The sequence below is a fragment of the Zalophus californianus genome, chromosome 7, assembly GCF_009762305.2.
Source record: "Zalophus californianus isolate mZalCal1 chromosome 7, mZalCal1.pri.v2, whole genome shotgun sequence".
NCBI classification, from domain to species: Eukaryota; Metazoa; Chordata; class Mammalia; order Carnivora; family Otariidae; genus Zalophus; species Zalophus californianus.
This window is the reverse complement of record NC_045601.1, coordinates 144,366,276-144,377,818: the sequence shown is the minus strand read 5'-3', so window position 1 is coordinate 144,377,818 and position 11,543 is coordinate 144,366,276. Positions and strand designations below refer to the sequence as shown.

The following is an 11,543-nucleotide window of genomic DNA, read 5'->3' as shown; positions in this document are numbered from 1 at the left end:
TCCCAACTGTGCTTCTAGGGGCCCATTCACCTTTCTTAAAAATCATTTACCTCCTCCTAAACGGCCTAGACCCCCCCCCCCATACCCTTTCTCTACTAAAATGGTGTTTAGCCCAAGTCCCAAGCCACCTCAAGGCGGTAGTCATTTTTCTCTGGGTATCTCCATGTGTACGTGAGGTACACGTGATAATAAATGCCTGCTTGCTCTTCTCTTGTCGGCCTGTCTTTTATTACAGAGGCCCCAGCTTGGAACGCGGAGGGCAGGAGGAGAATCAGCCCCCCACCAAAACCCCGCGGGCACAGGAGGAGCGTGGGGAGTCCTGTCCTCCCCACACCCGCGCTGGTGACGTGCTCAGGAGACAGACTCTCCAGCCATCCTTTGTCGCTTCCCCGTGCAAAAAGAACCTCGAGAAAAAAAGGAAAGTGACTTTGATGTGTCTGGGAGCTGGTCCCCATTCTGATTCACAGCCTTGGAACTTAGGGAAGGTGAGGGGGGCCCGAAAGATGGGAAAGGCTGGATCCAGAAGCCTCGCTAGTTGTTCATTTTCCCACCGCACATCCCTCCTATTAAAATAATTAAGCCTAATTAAGACGGAGACCATTTCTGAACCCAACACTTGCTGTAATTGTGGAGGGACAGGGAAAGCTCTACTTCGGGGACTGAGATTCCGCCGGGGGTTCTCTCCTCCCTGACAGCCTGACGACTTTGAAAAGTGAAGTCTTGGTTCCAGGTTGTGTTAGTCAACAGCTCCTCAAATCCAGAGGGTACAGATATGGCTTGGGGAGGGGAGGGTTCACCTGCCAGAAGGAGCAGCAAAGAGCCTGGCTGCACAGCAGGTAGCCGGGAGCAGACCTGATGGATGCTTGTCTCCCCCCCTGTGCCAGAGAACCTTTCCCTCAGACGCGGGGACGGGGCCTCTGTCTTTGACTAAGGAAGGCCGTTCCTGGGAGGGTCTGGGAGCCTGAGCACCTGGCCTCCTGACCCTGCAAAGGTATGTCCCCGGGGCCAGAAAGATGATGGGGGCCAGTTCCAGCAAATGTGCCTCCGGACACGTGTGGGCCCGGTGCCGAGTTCAGGGTGTGGTCCCACGGGAGAGCTCTGGGGTGGGCTCCCACCGAGGGGGCCCACTTTCTTTATCCGGAAATCGAGACGGGCCAGAGCTGTTCCAGGTCCCGGGAGCAGCTGTTCCTTCAGCCTCCGTGGCCCCTGCACCAGGCCTGTGCAAGCATCACCCGCGGTGATGACCCTCGTAGCCCTCATTGGCTGCATTCCTGTGTTTGCATGTGAGCCAGCTCTGTCTTCCCCAGTGCGTGACAGATCCCCCAAGTGCATGGGTGTAATCGGAAGGTTTTGTCCTGCCTGCGTCCTTCAGCCTCCGGATCCTAGTGTTAATAAGAACACCATCCGTGTAAGTCACCTTCCCCCACCACGCGCCCGCTGGATGGGGCACCTATTAGCAGCCATTAGGATTAAAGTGACAGGGGCTGTTGGCAAATTCCTACTTTTGAACTGCCAGGTTTGAATACCCTGAGGCTGTCCACGGTCACTTTACCCCAGTCTTCCATAGCAGGAAGCACTCATCTCATTTTTTAGTGGAGAAAACAGGCTGAGAGCGACGCACTGACTTGGCTCAGCTGGTAGGTGTCAGATCCAGAATGGGCTTCACCCAGCTACTGAGTGTGAAGCATGTCTTTTACAGTTGTTTACCTGACCATTTCCAAACCATAATCTGGGAGAGTACCATCCCTCCCCCCTCTGCCATTGTTCCTATTATTCAGTCAGAAAGAAAGAGACGTGGTTTATTAGGTGATACAGAAGGTGGTCCCAATTCGGACTCAGAACTGTGAAATTTGGGCAAGATGGAAAGAAGGCCGGAAAAATGGGAAATCCTAGACAGAGATAAACAAAACCAAACAGGAACATATTTAATCAGGACACATCAGGGCATTGAGGTGTGTTGAGTGCAGTGATTTCTAGTAGATTCCAGAGGCTTGACTAAATATTTCATCTGTTCTCAGTCCAGAACATTGGTTATTGCTGACGTTCCTGCTGTTAGGCTGCTAGTTTATTTCACGAGGTGCTAGGCATTGAGGATCACGTCACGCTTTCTTTGACTACATGGTGCAGGCATTAGTCGCCACTTTTGTTGGGGGAGGAAGTGGAGGCTGATGGCCATAACCGCCCGTGTTCCCCATGTCCTGAGGCCTCCCGGTTCCAAACCCGGATACGAGACTGACTTCACACAGCTCATGCTGACAGACACCTGCAAGGCGAAGGTGCATCTAAGGCCAGGCCTTAATGGGGGTAGGACACGGTGCGGGGTGAAGGCTTGTGGGAAGCTTTCCAAGTACACGGAACCTATGCAACCTGGCTCTTAGATGTCCTGGTTTCTGTAGTTTTATAGAAATGTCTACGTGAGAAATGAGATTCAAATGTTGGTAGTGAAAGAGAAATTCTTTTTTTTTTTTTAAAGATTTTATTTATTTATTTAATTGACAGAGACAGCGAGAGAGGGAACACAAGCAGGGGGAGTGGGAGAGGGAGAAGCAGACTTCCCGCGGAGCAGGGAGCCCGATGCGGGGCTCGAACCCAGGACCCTGGGATCATGACCTGAGCTGAAAGCAGACACTTAATGACTGAGCCCCCCAGGCGCCCCTGAAAGAGCAATTCTTATTCCAGCCTGAAAGTGTGACAGTCAGCCTGGACTGATAAAGATCAAATCACTTCTAGTATCGACCAGGTTGAGAGAAGAGACACAGGTCGCACTGACCCACTTGCCTGAGTCATTTCTCCGCACGTTCTTCCGCAGCTATGAAATGGCATAATGATCCTGTGTTTGAGTGACCACTCTTTTCTTCCCGAGGACGCCCCAACTCACTTTACATTATGCCCCCAGATTTGGGGATCCCTCCTTTATAAACTGCCCTTGTCCCCTGACAGCACCCAATTCCTGGTTATTGGCATTGCTAACCCCCTGGGGAGACATCAAACATCCTGAACGGATCCAGGTTCCGCATAGATCTCTGATTCCGCAGTGGGGCTCAGACCTCCTATAAAGACCCTTGCAGGCAGCATTCCAGGGGCCCCCCGACCCTGGCCAGGCTGCTGCAAGTCGTAGATCTGAGTTTGTGCTGCCCACAGCCTCCTGTCTGGAAGTCTTTGGCCGAAGGGCATTTAAAAGTTGGAATCTCTGCAGCTTAACTTGATCTCAAAAACTAGGAAAACTCACTGAAAACTATAAGCAGTGAACATACAGAAAATGTTTGGGGGTTTGAAAGACAACTCTGGAAATATTAAGGTGTATGTATCAGAGAGATAAAATTTGGAATCAGGAGGGGCGCCCGGGTGGCTCAGTGGGTTGAGTGCCCGACTCTTGATCTGGGCTCAGGTCGTGGTCTCAGAGTCCTGACATGCAGCACCGCTTCGGGCTCTGTGCTTGGTGTGAGCCTATTTCTGATTCTCTCTCTCTCCCTCTGCCCTTCCCCTCCCCCACCCCAAAAAACTATCCGGAATCAGGAGACAAACCAGGAAGTTGTTACACTAATCAAACTGAGGTATGTGACGGATGCTGAAAATAGAAGGGGCATGATGACAGATGAGACAGCCTAAATTTGTGAGCTATGAAAGACGCAGAAGCAAGAGGAGTAACTGAGTCTTTGTTGTGGGGTGTGGGGAGGTGGAGACGTTAAGAAAACCCAGATTTTTTTGGAGTTGGCTGATGGTAATATCATATGACGAAGTAGAAAACACAGGGTGACATCAGGTTGGGGGAATTTGGGGTTCATGTTAGCACATGCTGAGATTGAACATACGTTAGCTATATAAAGATCTGAACGGGCAGGTTGGTTTTGCTGGTATGGAGCACAGAAAAAAATCTTGGTTGCAAATTTAGATTATTGTATGCTCATCCCCAAGACTGAATTTCAGGCTCATAGAATCACCCACAGCGAGTACCCACAAGGACAGTAATAGAGTCCTTTGGACAAAACTCTGCTCCATTACATACATCATGAGCCGTGGCTCAGTGTTCCTGATACACCAGAAAAGCCCTCTGATACGCATTATTCTTTGCAGATACATATCATCATTACTGTTGCTTTCTTCAAGAGGTGTTTGCTAGATCCAAAGATTTCCTGCCCATGAAGTAAGAGATGTTTCTGATGATTAGTATTAAACGAACAATATTCCTCTCTATAATTGGACCTGGCACGATGGGGAACGTCTTTGTTTTTGTGAATTACATGTGCATTTTCTTTAGGGACACCAAAAAGAAATCTATACATCTAATTCTCATCCACTTGGCTTTTACAAATATCATAATACTTTTTTCCAAGGTAACACTAAAAACAATACCATACGTCCGGTTTGAGACACTTCCCGGACGATACAGGCTGTAAAATGTTTGCGTACCTCGAGAGGCTGGCCCGGGGCCTCTCGATCTGCACCAGCAGCTTCCTCACTGTGGTCCAGGCCACCACCATCAGCCCCAGAGCCTCCGTGTGCGCCAGCTTCAAGCCAGCATCCACATGGCCTATCCTTCCCTTTTCCCTCTTCTTTTGGATACTCAATTCCTTGCTCAGCATGAACTTATGCTATTACATGAAAAACATCAACAGCCTAAACGGGTCACAAATTGGTGAAAGTGAAGGCCACTGTGTTTTTCTACCAGCAAGCCAGACAACGAGGTGGGTTTTTCTCATTCTCATGGCCCTGCGAGATTTCCTGTTTCTGGGTCTCATGGGCTGGGCCAGTGTCTCCATGGTATGCGTTCTCCATAAGCACCACAAGCATGCCGGCTACCTGCAGAAACCCAAGGTTCTCTACCACAACCCCCCTGAGATAAGAGCCGCTCACAGTGTTCTCCTGCTGATGCTTTGTTTTCTTTTCTTTTATTGGCCAGATTGTATTATTTCTTTATATTTAAATTCTTTCTTTGATAATAAGTTCCTAATATTAAACATTCTAGAAGTCTTAAGCGTTGGTTATGTAATTCTCAGCCCGTTTGTCCTGATTCACAGAGATGGACATCTGGCTGAATGTTGGCACTCTCATTAAGACTTGAGAAAAGGACCGTTTCATTGATCCCTCAGGTAGCAAGTTTGAAAGAAGACATTCTATGGCTGCGAGTAATAGAAAAAATGAAGAGAAGCTTCAACAAATTAAAGTATGATGTTATACAGCAAAGCTGGTGACTGGTAGCCCTGAGCTGACACAGGAAGGAGGTCATAATGACCTCCGAGGGTTTAGCCATCTTCTGTCTGTCCTGCCCCCCTCGGGAAGGGTAAGCTAATTCCAGTTTTCCTGATTATAAGATGCCTCTTTTACCCCCAAGCTTCCTACAGGAAGGAGAATAATTGGCAAATTCCTTCAAAATGCTAATGTATTTTCTCTTTGACCTGTAAGTTTCATTTCCAGGAGGATTGCTCATATGTGAATTGCAGTATAAAAATTATTATCCATTGTGGTGATTTTTAAAAATCATGAACTACATATCCAGCAAATAGGTTATTTTGCTGGCTGTGTGAAAATATCCTAGAGGATCTAGCCATACAAAGGGATTTTATTGAGCTTATGAAAGAATGGGTGAGTTCAACATGCATTGCCATGGAATGATGTGCAAGGTGTGTTTATAATTAATAAATGTAGGAATTCAAAAGCAATGGCATTCAAAAGTGGAATGGAATGCTTTAACTCAGTCTTACCTCCCTCTTTTGCAAGAGTGCAAAAGAAACTTAAAACAGCATTTCCTGGTTTCAGAGAAACAGGGTAAATGAAACAAGGAAGTAGAATTTCCTTTTATATCTCTCTATGTTTTCTGAGTCATTAAATCTTTGAATATATCTTTTTAAAGATGAATAAAAAATTCATTTTGAAAATACCGCGTGGCTTGTTTGAGGACACGTTTGTTAATGCCCTCACATTGCCACTCTCATTCCAGCCCCGTACTCGTGTGCCTTCAGAGAGCTACACAATAATTTCGTTTCTACAGTAATTTAAATAAGAAATTTGGTTCATATTTTTCTTAAATTGGAACCCAAATAGGTATTTGAGTAGAATTCATCATTCCAGCAAAAGATATGTCCTCAAGCTGTTTTGAAAAATACCTGCTGCTCTGTTACTGCTTCCACATCTTTTATAATACAAAATCTTAGAATTGATATAAACATTTTCCACCCCATTGTTAAGAATGCCTGTATTATATCTGTTTTATCACCCTTGTGTACATTTGAGCTTTTTACTTCTCTCCTAAACTTCCCTTTGGTTTTGTGTCAACACAGTTCTAAGTAACGTATTTATGTTATTATGCTATATTGTAATATGTGTTGGAGCTTAACTTCCTGATAGAAGTGTGGGTGTCTGAAAGCCGGGACTATGCTATTTATCTTAGTTGCGTAATTTTCCTATGACATCTTTTTCTATCACCGAGAACAAGACAAAATAAGCACTTTTTTGAATTGGTCGTTGGTAATCAACCCAAAAGGAAGGGATGGAAGAGTTCGGAAATGAAACTAAGAATAGCATTTTAAAATTAATTATGAAGAAGAGGTTATTGAGCACTAAAAATAGAAAGTATCCAGAAGAACACGGAGATGTGTGATTGGTGACAAAAAATGGTTAGGATCGTGTGTTAGTCAGGGTCCTCCGGAGCGAACAGGATCAGTAGGAAGTATCTATATCTATATATCTCTGTCTGAAATGATAGCATTTGGTTCACTCCCTTATGGAGACAGGGAAGCCCCACAGTCTGCTGTGTGTAAGCTGGAGACCAGGAAACCGGTGGGGTAGCTCACTATGAGTCCAAAGGGGCTCCTTGTTTAAGTACCCAAGTCTGAGGCCCGAGAACCAGGAGCTCCCAGGTCAGAGGGCTGGAAAAGACGGACTTGCTAGCTCATGAAGAGAGAAAGAATTCACCCTTCCTTTGCCTTTTTGTTTCATTAGGGCGCCTAACAGATGGGTGAAAAGACATCCCCACTCTGTCCGCTGATCTCTTCCAGACACACCCTCATGGACAAACTCAGTTTTACCAGCTATCTGGGCATCCCTTGGATCAGTCAAGGTGACCCACAAAATTAGTGATCACAGAGACCGTGGCATTTGGGTTCTCAAATAAGGGCTATTCTGTGCTTCCTCGGAAGAGTTAGAATTGAGTTGAGAAATTGAAATTGAATATAGACTCTTCTGCAGAAAGCAATTTCAAATTGAGAAACACATAACAAAATTGTTACCCATGGACAGGAGTGAGAGGTAGGAAGCAGAAGCTGTTGTAGAACACCCTGACATGGCTGGGGGCCCCATCAACTATTGCTCGCCTCTCGTTTATAGTTTTGTTACCAGTAAAATAGAGTAGGAAGGTGAAGTCAGCATCGATTTGGCCTGTGAAATCTTAAAAAAGTTTTCAAGTAATGATAACTGAAAATGCCTCCAATTTGGTGAAATGCAAACTTGTAGATTTAAAAAGCTAAGAGAATTCCAAGCAGTATAGACTCAAAAGTGTTTACATCCAGACCAGTTGTAATCCAGTTTGTAAAAATGAAAGCGAAATATCTTGAAAGCAGCCAGACTTAAACGATATATTACCCACAATTCTTAAATGACAGTGGATTTCTTAGAAGAAACCATGGACCTGAGACAAAACTTTATTGATCATCTAACCCTATTAAGTTCCTTCTCGACTGGTGATCCACAGTGAGACTTTGGGGTCTCAGGAAGTATTTTCAGTTCAGACCCAATGACCATGAATCTCCAAACAGACAGATTCTATCCCTTTATCCACTCCACAGTCACCATAGTAAATGACTGCATGTCCCTCTGGGGGTGGCTGGGGGGAAGATTCTCAGCGTATGTTCTTCCCAGTGTGGTAGGGTTTCTTCATGGGGATCTATCTTCCCCATGATTCAAGGGACTGTTTCTGACATACAGATGGAATATTTTCTGAAATACCCTTTCGGTCAGGACTATGATTTCTCCTAAGTGTCCTCACATGGGAAATGGGGAGTAATGGCATTGCCACCAGCCAGAGTAATGAGTTGGGGGTCACAGGTTGGTGCACGTCCAGCCCCTAGAGCAGGACCTGGGCGAGAGTAACCACTCAGGAGACACCCACTGTTCCGCCCCCCCCCCCCCCCCGCCCCATCCCTGGCCTCTGGTACGGTACCACAGGCACAGTGGGAGTGTGAAAATGAATAAAGGAAACCTCATTTAAAGTGCAGCAGGGGGAGTCTGAAGGGGGAGCTCTCCTGCACACGGCCCTCCTCATGTCCTGCATAACCAGCAAGAAGGAAGATCCCTCCCTGCCCCAGAAACAACGCACTAACCACACTGGCAGCCAAGGAGTAATCACCACAACCTCAAACTCTTGTTCTTCTCTGATGAATCAACCCTCCCCAATTGTCTCCTAAAACCTAATAAGAGCTGATCTTTCCTTTGTCTCTTTGGACTTGTCTGTGGTGCTTCCATAGTTTGCTTGTCCTGCATTGTCATTCTTCTGCTATTCCCAAAGAAACGCATTTTGCTAATAAAACAACTAGCCATTTTATTTTCGAGATTGACATCAGTTGGTGTCAGAGAAGTGGGATCCAGAGAAGACCCCCAACAACTGCGAGGCCGGCGAGCAAACGGGGGGCAGGACCCACTGGGTCCGTCGAGCTCCCTCCACCCTGGAGTTTGAGGGTAACCTTCCTCCTGGATTCAAGTTCTGCTCATTTTGCATTGTTTGAGCTCTGCAGGCTTTATCTGGGGTCTGATCAAAAGCCTTGTCCTTTCTGTTTTTATGAAGGCATCACTTTTCCTGACCAGTACTCTTTTGTTTCTGTTTTTGAAGCTTCCTGAAGTCATCCATCCTGTTCAAAAAACACATTGATTCCCAGTGTTTTAGAAGAGCTATTGGAAAATAAGGCCCCCATAACTAAAATATCTTAGGGAATCCAGAGGCAAGATAGGTTCCATCTAACTACCTGGTCCCTGGGCCAGGCTCTTGTGTCTTTCTGGAAAAATGGGTGAACTTTTGAATAATTTAGAATTACAGTCACCATTATTAAGAGCATTCCAACTGGATGATCATTTAGGAAGTGCACTTACAAGCAAAGGCTTCAAAATTCCAAAACTAGTTTCATGGAAAGTTTCATTGCAAAAAAAGCTGATAAAAAATTAAGGACACAGGAAGTACCTAATACAAAAGACGGGCATAACTCTTACTGCTTCCTTGTAACCTCCTTTACCTGAGTACTCATTTTAGTAATCCTCTGTCTGAATTGCCCTCACAGGACCGTCAACAAAAGTCTGCCCAATTAATCACCTTACAGACACCCTTCTATTCACTTTCAAAGGAGGGTCCCAATTCAGGCCCCTCCCAGAATTGACAAAACTGAGGGATCTTTCTGGTAAACTGAATCTCTGGTAGATATCAGAGCCTGTAGAGGGGATCCTGGAAAAACTGGCAAAAGCCAGAAAAGGGTAAAAATTCTTACCACAAACAGCTTTTCTGAATCTCTGTCTGTAGCACCCAGTTGAGAGAGGAAAAGAAAATTTCACATTGTCCCTTCCTTTCCAAATCCAGACCCATTGGTTATTGATTCTTTGCCTCCCGGAGATGGCTATTACCTCCTGGCTCTTATTTTATGTCCTAAGAACTTGGCTTGGCTTTCTGCCTTTCTGCTGGAGACGCGCAGGCGGTTGGCTCTTTTCTTTGGGCTATCTTTGGGAGTGGCTCTGGATCTCGGGGAGGTAGTATTCTATGCACCCTTTTTGGGGTCCTGTCTTACCCCCAAAGGGGGTTATTCCACATGGCCAGAAATATGTACTATTTGTTCTCGCTGGAAAATGATAAGACATTTAAAATAATTTTTTTAAAGATTTACTTATTTAAGAGAATGAGAGAGAGAGAGTGTACATGAGAGGGGGGAGGGTCAGAGGGAGAAGCAGACTCCCCGCTGAGCAGGGAGCCCGATGCGGGACTTGATCCCCGGACTCCAGGATCATGACCTGAGCCACCCAGGTATCCAACATTTAAGATAATTTTGTTTTAAGTAGATCTGCGGTCAAAAGTTGGCCAGATTGGAAGCTGATATTCAGAGCCTGGTAGGAATTTTTCAAAGTCTTCCCCCCTACATTAAAATTAGAACTAGGTACCCAGAAAGAAAGAAACAAATGGAGGATAATGAAGTTGGAGAGATGGATCTATGATGTCATTTAAGTTACAGCCCAATTCTTTGAGAAATTGGGAGCTACTCTTCTTACCTTACAACTTGTGAGATGAGAAATGCACCTCTAGAGGCAGGTCACATTCTACCCATTTGCTTCCACGATTCCCAAAACCTCCCCTATTTGTCTCAAAAGGCTTGTAACCTCTTCAAGAACTCTTATCTACATCACCCCCAATTCCTAAGACTGAAGAAAAAAGGGTGGGGGAGGAAGACCTTTTAGAAGCCCCCCTGCCCATCTAGCCCACAGTTTCCATGAGGTTACTTGTCAAGGACAAATACAAATCCTCAGTGTCTTCTCCACAAATACCAGTAGAAAAAGTTTTAGCCATCTGAGCAGTGAACCTCAGTTTATTCTATCTGCCACAAAACTGCATCCAGCTGTTCTCTTATGAACTAGTGAGTTTTGCATTATTATGCCCATCTCATGGCTTAAAACTTGAAAACAATAAGGTCTCTCTGTTTGCCTCTCTCTGTAGGTTCATACATCTGTGCGATACATATGTGCTTTTTTCCACCTCCAGATGGCGCTGCCAAGATTAATTTGTAAAAGGATGGCAGGCTGGTGTGTATCTACATATCTTAAGGTTAAATCGTCAGTAGGGAGTTGGAATTTGGAGGTGGGTATGAAGAGTTTAGTGTTTAAAAGAGAGACAGAGAGATTTTCCCTAGAGAGATGAGGTGGCAAATCGTGGAGTCTGGGAAGTGACGCAGATGAATTATAGAGGTACCCTGAGTTGGGGTGGGGGAGAGAGGTGATGTGAATCAGAGGAGCTAGTTTCTCTGTGCAATAGAAGGGATGATCACTTGCTGAGAATGAAGGCATTATCGTGGAGTTGGGCGCTAAAGGGAATTGAGGGAAATTGCAAAAACTCTTCTGGGTGGATGGGAGACATCAGGCCTAATATTGCCCATAGGTTCTGAGTTTATAGACCATATAAACATCTGCAAAGCACATGGAATTAGCCTTACTTCCCTTTTATCCTCTAGGTCAGGTAAGAGTATGTGATAAAAATGGGAAAATACGGACAGAGCGATGATGCTTTACATATTCTGTCTTTTTCTAATGATTTTGTTACTGGTCCACAAGGATTGAATTATGAACTCCTCTTAAGATGTCTGTAATACTTCAACAAAGACAGAATGAAAGAGCTAGCCATTACTGCCTAATGAACTACCTTCAAAGCTCAGTGGCACATGCCAATAATTATTGATTTCATACAGGCTGGTTGGAAAAGTCATCTGACCTAGGCCGGGTTCAGCTGGGAGACGCTGCTTCCGTCTGCCAGCAACAGGGACAGCCGGAGAGCTTTTCTCTTTATGCCTCTTGGCCCCCTCCTCACA

General features: G+C 45.4%; 1 protein-coding gene across 1 annotated transcript; it reads left to right on the top strand.

Moving 5' to 3' along the window:
* Positions 1-4,151: 4,151 nt before the first annotated feature.
* Positions 4,152-5,055, top strand: LOC113926844 (putative vomeronasal receptor-like protein 4). Its single transcript, XM_035728411.1, is given in 2 exon segments — positions 4,152-4,352; positions 4,354-5,055. Coding segments are annotated over 2 exon segments (903 nt in total).
* Positions 5,056-11,543: the final 6,488 nt, after the last annotated feature.